We start from the raw sequence: 11886 nt of genomic DNA, 5'->3' as shown, positions 1-11886 counted from the left end.
ATCACCATTCTTGAAGCGTTAAAACCACTCACGACACGTTCTTTCACTAATAGCGGCCTCACCATAAGTATTTGAGAGCATTCGATGAGCCTCAGCCGCAGATTTCTTCATATTGAAGCAAAAAATTAAAACCTCCCGCAAATGACGAGAATTTGGCTCGTAAACTGACATTTTCAATCGAGAATAACTTTATGACGCAGACACAAATCGACTAATGTTTCTATGGGATTATGTTGACAGATGCCCAAGTTTATTGTATGACGTCTATGATCTATTTATTTCGACTACCACTTACCATCTATAGGAAAATTCGGCGGAAGCAAAGTTGTACACCTAATATATACGAGAGCTGTTTGATAAGTACCCGTGTTTGACGACTGAGGGCGCCTCTGACTAAAAGTCTGTATACCGTCGTGTAACGCCATTTTTTGAACGACGCAAGTAAAAATTTCAGACAGCTGTATCAGTTAGTTTAGTTTTTATAACAATTGGAAATAGACGAGTTTGTGTTTGTTTGCAATCATGGAGAAAGAGCAATATCGGTCTGTGATTCGATTCCTTTTCCTGTTTTTGGACGGGAAGACGTGTGAAGAAATCAAAGAAAAGTTGCATGCCGTATATAAGGACAACGCACCTTCGATGACTATCATAAGATATTGATACAACGAATTTAAGCGTGGCCGAACATCCATTTTTAATGAAGAGCGTCCAAGTCGTCCGATTGACGTAACTACGGAGGATATGGTCAACAAAATCCATGATATCGTATTAGCAGACCGCCGGGTGAAGATCAGAGAGATTGCTAACATTGTAAAGATCTCAACTGAACGCATACAAAATGTTCTACATGAAACATTGGGCATGAAAAAGCTATCGGCGAAATGGATGCCGCGCTTGCTCACAGTAAAACAAAAACGGAATCGCATGAAAACATCAAAGCACTGTTTGGACATGTTTAAGCGCAATCCGGAAAAGTTTCTGCGGCGTTTCGTCACTATTGATGAAACATGGATCCACCGTTACACACCAGAAATGAAAGAACAATCTAAACAGTGGACTAAATCCAGCGAATCTGCTTCAAAGAAGGCAAAAACTGTTCCATCGGCCGGAAAGATCATGGCCACTGTTTTTTGGGATTCGCGAGGCATCATTTTCACCGACTATTTGGAGAAGGGAAGGACAATCACGGGACAGTACTATGCTGATTTATTGGACCGATTCGACGCTGAATTGAAGAAAAAAACGGCCTCATTTAGCGAAAAAAAAAGTGCTCTTTCATGATAACGCACCAGCTCATTCCGCAATTGCTATGGCAAACCTGGTCGAATTACGCTACGAATTGTTGTCTCATCCACCCTATTCTTCAGATTTGGCCTCCTGCGATTTCTATTTATTTCCAAACATGAAAAAATGGCTTGGCGGAAAGTGTTTTGCATCAAATGAGGAAGTCATCGCCGAAACAGAGGCCTATTTTAAGGAGTTCGACCAATCATATTTTTTAAACGGTATAAAAATGTTGGAATATCGCTGAGCTAAATGTATCGAGCTGAAAGGAGATTATGTAGAGAAATAAAAAAAAAATTTTTTTAAAGTGTTTTCTTCCCTAACACGGGTATTTATCAAACAGCCCTCGTATGTCAGTATCTGATAGCAATAATTCTATATTATCGATGTAATCGTTCTATTCATGGTTATCACCGTATTGTCCTTATTCGCATGAATGAAAAGCAATTGTATATTATTCTTTATGAATATTTTAGTTACCGATAGATAAGAAAGTAATATCTTTTCTACATTAGATATATAACTATTAGGATTTTGAAGGTTTTTTTAATAATCGTACTAGATTCCCTTTTCTTACTGACGTTGTCAACATTATATATTGCTTAGTCTCATTTGCGTCATATATAAACGAACAACAGAATTGATAATTTTTATGAACGATCTAGAGTTTTGTGCTTGCATCATGTAAATTTAATTTATTAGTTATTTTTTTAATTATTAAATTATTTATTACATATATCTATTCAATATGTTTGGTGTTTAATAATTTGTCATAGTTAATTTGATAATTATATTGATAACAAGGCAAATTCAAGGATTGTAATGATCTATGCGATTTAATATGTATGTCCAATATTTTTTTTTTTTCGTAAAAAGCTATTAGTTATTACATAGGGGAGTTCTTTGTAAGTTGGACATCCCTTGACATTTCGAATATTTGCAGTGGAAACACCAAAACTATCATCGTCTATAGAATACTAAACTTTACTTTTTATGTGATTTTGGAGCGAAAAGACGCGCCACATATTTCTGTGCCAAACAAATTATGAAAAAAATATCGAAAAAAAAGTGAAAATTAAGATTCCCATTTTTTACTAAGGTTATAAATTGAATAATTTTCATCGAAAATTTAAAGTGAATATATGTACTGTGCTCCATTTTTTATGTATTTTCATAATGTAAAGAGAATTTCGAAATCATGAACTGAATTTTTTTTTTCAACTTCTAAACATCAACAATTTTGTAGATTGGACACTTTTTTCTTTGTAGGTTGGACATCCATTTTTTTTCATTTTTTACGATACGACGCAATTGTTTATGATTTTTTGATGTTCGGAATTCTTATTAAGTGAAATAAAGTGTTTTTATTGCATTTTAATGAAATTTTCGGTGATTTTTTTCCAAATTGACTTCAAAGTTAGGGTTAAGTTAGATTAGGTGATGATTTGCTCAAAAAAAATGCCTAACAAACTCATCAAAAATAACTCCATAAAGTGTCATACATGCAATATAATCGTTCACGCAAAATGTGCCGATATATGTTATAGCGTTTACACATGCCCAAATTGCGATTCCGATATGGACTAATATTAATATGATGGCATTTCATTAAAATTTTCAATCCAATTTTTATTAATTTTTCCTCTTCAAAGCCTATTTTCAAATTTTCATTTTTTTATGTTCAAATCTGAGACCAATTAATAAATTGAAGAAATTTCATAAATTTTGTAAACATTGTTTTTACTTGAGTTTTTGTGCATTTTTAGTATTTTTTTGGGGGGTGTCCAACCTACATTAAAAAATTTGAGGAGGTCATTTTTGAGCCTTTTTTTGAATCGGCTATAAAAAAAAATCCACTAAACCCAATGATTTTTTTTGTCTACAATAGTAGCTATTAATCTCACCTTTCAGACAGTATCTTGATATCAACGATATCTAGTATCTTGATATCAACAATTCTCATCTGAGTTATGAGCAAAAATGCTAAGGGTGTCCAACTTACAAAGAATTCCCCTATGTTTGTAATGCGATATTTAATATTTTGTCATAATTAATTCGTCTATTATAATGAAAATGCTAGGACAACAAAATCTTATCATACTTGTAACATAAGATACATTCATATTTGCATAATTTATTTAATATGTTGTATGATTAAAATCTTAAAATCTCTAAGTTAATTTAATTTTAATTAGCGATATTGAGAAGGATCCGAATTGAGATTGAAACTTTTATCTTTATATTTTGATGATAGTCATGAAATAAATTTATCACATGTGCATCCAGTGTTCGGCTCTCATTAGGCATTTGATTATTTGAATTTTTTTTCAGTCAAATTTTAATAAATTTTGAATAATCGATCAATGCTTAAGAAATATAATACACTTCAGTAATATTTTTTTTGTTTTTGTTTCATACGATTATACGGCGGAATCATTGACACTAATGATTGATGCGAAAAAAATTGATCTTTCATAATATTTTATTTTAAATGATGTTAGATTATTATTTTTCTCCTTCCATTTTGTATATTTTATACCTTCAATGTGTACTTGAATAAGATATCAAAATAGAAGTCTACAGCTTTTTTACTTCTTCGATAATTCACGCTTAAGAATTACTATTCTTAAGTCTAACCTCTTAATGTGCGACTCAATATAAAAAATACGTATCTCCTATTTTTGTCCATACAACATACTAAAAACTCATTCAAATCGGAGAGGTTCACTTGGTTGGGTTTTCTTGTAAGTATAATAAATATAATAGTTAACTTTAAATTCTTCTTTCGTTCAAAAATTATTGTAGCTTCAACGTTTTAATGTTAGACTTTCATTTCGAAATGACCTCTGCTCGAAAACAATCTGCCATTAACTATTGCAAAATCTGGGATCAAATATATTCTTCGATAATTTATATTTTGTTGATATGGTGTTATTTAAACATTTATTACTGTTACTGATAATATAACCAAGGATCTTAAATGTTAAGAGTAACAGGTTAGGAGTAACAGGTCTGCATGGTTTTTTAAAAGAACAGCAGTTTTTTTCATCATTTTTAATGCGCTGTTGAAAAAAATTAAGTTGAAACGCCTGAAAAATGTTTTAGCTATTTTTGAAAATTCATAGTTAAACTCGATGTGCGAGACATTTCAAAAAGAGCTTAAATTAATGTTTGAATTGTCAATATAAAAATATCAAATATTGTATAACGACATCAAATCTGGCACTTTGTTTTTAAAAATTAATGTAGTCGCGTATTAAATACATCTATGCAATGTATAAAATTTGCATGCAGCTAAAATTTCATATTTAGTAAAAAAATTCCATACTTTGTAAAAAATTTTACGTGCAACTTATAATTCTTTCGTACAATAGAATTACGACGACAGTTTCTTTTTGAAAAATCGTTGTGTTTTAAAAATTGTTTAAATAAATAAAGAAAACATTTTTATTACGTGCAGTTTTGATTCCGTGCATTGAATCCATTTTTGAAAAAATCATGAAAAATAGAAAACAAATCTTGGATAACTAGAATTTTACTGAAATTTGGCACAATATTCCTTAAGGAGTCTACGGCCCGTATTTATAGTCATTTCTCAAATCTCATTTCAAGAGTAAAAGGCGAGATACAGAATGTATCTTATGTCTTGAAATACGAACGATTCAATAGTCATGTCTTGATTAAAAATTAATTGAAACTGTATTCATTTGAGATGCGGAATGATTACTCATGAAATTTGTCTTGAGATACAAGATATTGATTAAAGCTATATTTTTCACTTGTTTGAAAGTAATCTTTCCGAAATTAAATTACTAACACGTCAATAAATTAACACATGTACATAATATAAAAATAGAACAAACTAATATAGTTACTCATTATTATTTACTATATTTATTCACAAAAAAAAAGAATTTCACTTCATTTGAAAGAAAATTTTTGGAATGCATATTAGAGCATAAAAATGTAATAGAAAATAAGAAAACAATATCTGTTGAAAGCAAGCATGGAAAAAATCGATTTCTTTTAATGCTAGCACCCTCATTAATGAAAAAGTAGTAAAAATTTACGTTATTAAAATTATTTATTTATTTATAATTTTCTTTATTCATTTATAGCTTATTATTTGGTTATTATTATTCATTATGTAATTGTATATTAATATTTGTATATATATATGTATATTTTTATATAAATAATTAATTTTCTGTACACGTAAGCCACAGATAAACGCCTGCAACATTTATGGACAAATTTAAAGCAGCGACAAAGAATTAATAAAAGAGCATCAATACCGTATGGCAATGGGCAGAGGAAAAGCAATAGCAGATCTCTAATTGAAAATATAAACCCTCATCTCATATACGAAATTCCATCTGTAAATGATTCCGATAATACTGATAATAAACGTAACAATATATGTACAGAAAATTAATTAATTAATAATATAAATATACAATTACGTTAGTAAGTAAATAAATAAATAAATAAATAAATAAATAAATAAATAAATAAATAAATAAATAAATAAATAAATAAATAATATAAATAAATAAATAATATTTAACTAATAATATTTAACTATAATATTTAACTATTATTCTAATTATTATTAAATAAATAAATAAATAAATAATTCTTAATTATTACATTTTAATTATTAAAAATTTTCTATTGTTATATTACAGCTAACGATATAATATTGGAAATAAAAGATGTACATTCGGAAAAAATTCAAGAAGTATGTGCAAGAAATACGAGGAAGAACATAGTATTATAATTTTACTTTATATCTCTCGTTATTATTAATATTAATTTATTTTTCTGATTATAAATAGATAAAATTGAATTTGTTGTAAACCAAAAAAAAATGGATCCGCGGAAGAAAGAATTATCCAGGCAAACATATGAAAATTTTCAAAGAAAACTTGTACAAAATGAAGCCAAATATAGAAAAAAGAAAGAATTATACAACAGATTTGGAAAAACTACTCTATGAAAAAAAAATTAAAGTCGAAAGAGAAAAATATAGAGAAATAAGAGCACGAGCAGACATAGCTGAATTAGAATTAGAAAATTTTCAAAAACAAAAATGAAATTTTATATTAATATATTAATTGTTATTGTGTTCTTCTTAATGTGTTTAGTATTACATATTATTCAATGTATTATTATTCAGTGTTATCTTTAATGTTTTCGTTCATGTATTTTTTTCACATAATAATTGTTAAATAAATATTAAATTAAAAAATTATTAAAATAATTAATTTAATTAAAATTAATAAATAAAATTAATAATAACATTCATAATATTAATAATGTTAAAAAATTAATAATTAATTTAATTTATTATTATTTCTTTAAATTTCATTTTATAATTTTATTTAATTATATTAAAATAAACATTATTTTATTTTATTTACTTTTTAATATTATTTATTTTTTTAATATTATTTTTTTAATATTATTTTAGTACATAAATATTATTTTTCTTTTTTATAAACATAACTGTCACGAACAAAACATATTAAGTAAATTATGTAAAATGTTTGGATTAAAGCTTGAATTGCCATTTCTCCTAGTCGTGGTATAAGATCGACTGATATAGAAAATTCGAGAGATAGATTTTCATTTAATATTTTTAAGTATTAGAAATAGCAAAATATTTTTAAGTATTAGAGCAATATTATGCAAAACAGCAGCAATTATTATGTTATATATTGTTTCTAATTTATTCCCCATTCCTCAACTCAAACATGGAAATCTTTTCCAAATTCCAAACGTACGTTCGACACGATTAGTTTTAATTTGAGCACGATTATATCTAATTTCTGGAATAGTCTGAGGATTTAATACTGAGATATATAAGTATGGAAGACTAGGCTAACCATTACCAAGCAGAACATCTTCTAGTTCCCTTTGCTATATTGCCTATATTGCCCTATATCTCATATTTACTCGTGACATATTAAATATACGACTATCATGTATTATCAGCTCATCGGGCTACAATGTTTAAAAATTCTCCTTGTGGTCCAACTACAGCTTGTACATTTATTAATAATAATTTTTAGAAATAAAATTTTTTATTTCTAAAAACTTCATGAAATTGTTGCCCTGATATTACTAATATTTTAATATGAGTACAATTGATGGCGCCATCAACTCTAGGTATTCCATTCCAGTCTTGGTGTCTGTCCAATTCTTGAAACATATTTCAATTATTTATTCTTTCTTCGCATGTAACTCGAAATTTAATAAAAATCCGATGCATGCCAGCAAGAAGGCTCGATACATTACGAATAATATTTGAAGCAGTAGCTGAGATATTTCTTCTAAAACATCACATACTATTTATAAAAATATATACATATAAATTAGGGGTGTAACGAAAGTGATTTTAATGAAAGCGGATGTGAAAACAAAAGCAAAAGCGAAAGCGAATAATAAAAAATTTTTGTTTCTTTTGCTGACTGAGAAAATTGACAGGAAAGATATGTAATAATCTAAAAAAAAATTACTGATTCCAATTATTGAATGATAAATGCAAATAAATAAATTAGTAATGTTATTGATATATTGTAAATATATAGTAAATAACTGGGCGCAGTTGCGCAACCGATACCTAGAGTTTCTGCTGAACGCCATAATGAGTAATTGCAACGTGCGCAACTGAAATACACTCATAAATCCCACGGACCGGACAAAATTTTTTTCTTTCGTTAAAACTTTCGCATAATTAATTGCGATAGCGAAAACAAAAGCAAGAGTCTAAAATGATGCGAAAGTTTCGCTTTCCGCATATACGCTAAAGCAAATATTCGCACACCCCTAATATAAATACATATACATATATGGGGGAGAGATTCAAGATATATTTTTTTAATTGTTTAAACTGTTTTGGAAGCAAGCTGTAGCATAAAATCGAAGGCATAAAAGAAATTGTTTAATAAATGAAATTGGAAGGTCTCTTCGGGATGTTTTGCGGAGAAGTCTTCAATAGAATTCTTCAATAGAGAAAGAATATGTATAATGCAGAACAGATTCTTTCCAAAGTCTATATCTCTTGATGAATTCATTGTCAGACTACCATTCAAAAGGACTTCATGCATCTCTAATATAACGTTTTGGTAATCGTTCATTATGTTCATCGAATATATCAAATTCCTATAAAAAATTCCCCAATTTATATATTCCGCATCAAAATCCTCTATCCAATTTATATATTCCACAGGAAAATTCATTTGAAAAGATATTGCAAATAAATAATCTAATAATATAATATGAATATATTATATACATACATATATATATAATAGATTATAATATCTATTCTAATATAAATAATAAAAATAAATATTATGTCATTTTTTTCCTTCTCAAATCATCCCCGGATCATACTTATGTAATTTTTCTCGATTCAAGAATTAACTGATACAAATTTGAAAATTTATTAATACGTATTACAAGATCTTATTTCAAAACTCGATTATTGAATCATGAAAAAGAGTATTCAAGTTATATCTCGAGACAAACTTCATTTGAGTTCCTCACTAGAATCGCAATTACAAATGTGAAGTAAATAAATAAAATCAACTCTCAAGATTCGTCTATTGAACTATTCCATGATTCAAGATTAGTTTCAGCTGAGTTTTTTAGCAGAAACACGATTATGGGCCTATGTATGTATGATTTAAATACCAAAGTTTATGCCGAATAGACCTTTGGAATAAATTTTGATATTTAAATTACTATATTACATACCAAATTAAATCGTATCAAATTAACCAAAGTGCCTATTGATATGCCCATTAAAAAAAATCATCAAAGGCAAATAGGCTTCAACTGTGCCATCTTGATGGAAGAAGTTGAGTGAGACAGTATAGTGTTTGATCCTCTACGGAAAGAGTTCTCCTTGACTTATCAGATTTATGAAATCGTACTACAACGTCAAGCCAATCACGACGAGCTGTAAAATCGATGACAAGCCTGTAAAAAGTTAGCTTTTGGAATTAACTTATTTTGAGAATTATGTTGAATTGTGAGTGTAGGTTTTTTAATATTTGTGTTACATTGTGCCCAAATATTAAAATGAAAATATGAAAAATAAGAAATAAAAAAAAACGAATTTTTAGAACGATTTTTAGACCAGCTCCCTCCTTTGCGATTTTCTCAATTTTCATGATTGCGCTAGGTTGTGCTAAATTGTACTAATATTGTTCCAAAGTGATACTTTCAAATAATGACAATAATAGAAGTTATGATAAAAAAATAATTTTTGACAATATTCGGAATAAAAATAGTTGCATTATACGTATCAGTTATTCAAATATTATAAAATTGCTGAGTCGTGCTAGCCTAGCACAACTCAGCTTCAAAGTTCTCAACACAACGACATTAAGAGCACTTTAATTGAATTGACCATTAAGTTTTAATAATTATGGATAGAAAGCCAAGGATTGCGCGCAAGAGTAAAGTGCCCTTAATATTCTTGTGCTAAGGTTGTGCTGACTTGTGCTAGGATAGCACAACTCAGATGCAATTTTATGGTATTTAAATAACTGATACGTATGTAAGCGTCATTTTTATTCCGAATTGTCAAACATTATTTTTTTATCATAACTTCTATTGTTGTCATTATTTATTTACCACTTTGATACAATATTAGTACAACTTAGCACAATCTAATACAATCATGAAAATTGAGAACATTGCAAAGGGGGAAGTTGGCCTAAAAATTAGTTTTTTTTATTTTTTTAACGTTTTTCATATTTTGATTTTAATATTCGGGCACAATGTAACACAAACCTAGCACAATTCAACAAAATTCTCAAAATAATTTAATTTCAAAAATGAAACCTAACTTCTTACAGACCGATGATGAGGCTCTAGGCATTTTTCCAGTAGGAAAATGATTTTGAATTCAAAGAGAGGGAAGTGTTTTTGTCGCTTAATCAATGTTCCATGTTTAGTTTCTCTTATTTAATATGCTTTTTAAAAAATGTTAATGTATAACTGTGTCTCTGGCTTATGCTTAACTGCGATTCAAACGTATTTTCTCTCTTTGTAGACTATATCTCTCTTCAATATTCTTACAATTTCTATAAGTTTTTATCACATCTTGGAGGTCTCTAAGCGGTAATGCCCGCTTTGATTAATTTGCAAAGATCAATTTAACATAAACTTCAATGTTACCATAGGTATCTAGAGCATCTAAGAAATGTTTATATCAAGTTTTAACTAAATTTTATGAGTTTCCCCAACAATTTTTCTATTTTGCACGGTTCTTTTACTATTTGCAATGGTATTTTGTACTGAATAGCGCAATCATTATATTTGACACTGTTTGACTATGTATACTTATGGAACTATTCCTAAACAAAGCCCATACCAAGGTTCGACGCTAGTTGTAAAAGATTCGATATTTTTACATTAAAGTCCAATCATTAATTTGAGCTCTTTTAGTCTAGTCAGATTAGATGAAAAAAGGGTTTTTGCATAAAATTCGGTAGAAATAATGTTTTGAAAATAATGTCTTAAAATTCGATAACCTAATGGAAACCTCAAGTTTTTCACCTTGGCGGACTGCCGCTCGCGCCGCCATTTTGGAAAATTAATATCTAAAACATATTTTTTTCGCAATATTTCTTCATCAGTGGGCCATACGATAAAAATAACTATAATCAATCTTATAGCGGAAAACGTTTTCTACTCTCAAATATTTTTTTTGTAACTCTAATTGATAAAGCTACAGCAGCATAAAGTGGAATAATTTAGTAAAATTTCAAAGAAAACTACATTTTCAACTGACTTTCTTTAATTAATGACTATTAAGAGTGAAGCCCGATTGCGCATAATAGCGATCAAACACGACAGTATTTTCCAATCAAACACGATTGAATCCTGATTGAACAGTGGATACAGATCCTATTGGCCTCGAATCCGTCGAATTATTAATTACATGATGACTGATATCATACCACACAAAACCATTAATTATTAATTAATAAATTATTCATCGACTGTTCGAGATTTGAACGCAAAACTTTGAAATAAAACGTTATAATGAACAAATTCAGGCCTGATTGAGTCTGAAATGTTTATTAGTTTTTGCAAATAGTCATTTTTTTTCATTAAAAATCGGTTTACGATAAATTTAATTTTTTCATCTTTAAACAGTCGTACAGCAAACTTCATAGGTGCTTTTTCTTTTTCAAGAGTTGCACTATCACATATACTGACAATTAGTAACAGAACGATTTTTTGCAATTAAATCATTATAAAACAATTTTGAAGAATGAGTATCTATTTTTTTTATTAAAAAATGGAATAATTCTATTAATGTGCATCAAATATATATCAAATAGTCATATGAAGCATTTGACAGCTGCCATTTTTTATACAAATTTAAAAAAAGTTACCCTCTGTATGTACACACACACACACACACACACACACACACACACGCGCGCACACACACACACACACACACACACACACACACACACACACTAATAATAATTAATATATATATATATATATATATATATATATATATATAATATATTATATATATATATATATATTATTATATATATAATA

General features: G+C 28.4%; 1 protein-coding gene across 1 annotated transcript; it reads left to right on the top strand.

The window, feature by feature from the left end:
* The first annotated feature begins 741 nt into the window (after nucleotides 1-741).
* Nucleotides 742-1281, top strand: LOC105623969. The gene has a single exon (XM_012205342.1). It carries the CDS (start codon nucleotides 742-744, stop codon nucleotides 1279-1281), a length of 540 nt encoding a protein of 179 aa, XP_012060732.1.
* Nucleotides 1282-11886: the final 10605 nt, after the last annotated feature.

This window comes from Atta cephalotes (genome assembly GCF_000143395.1).
Source record: "Atta cephalotes unplaced genomic scaffold scaffold00002, whole genome shotgun sequence".
Lineage (NCBI taxonomy): Eukaryota > Metazoa > Arthropoda > Insecta > Hymenoptera > Formicidae > Atta > Atta cephalotes.
This window is presented reverse-complemented; position numbering and strand designations above follow the sequence as displayed.

Coding starts and splice junctions, on each gene's coding strand:
- LOC105623969 (XM_012205342.1), top strand. CDS start 742: ATGGTCAACAAAATCCATGATATCGTATTAGCAGACCGCCGGGTGAAG.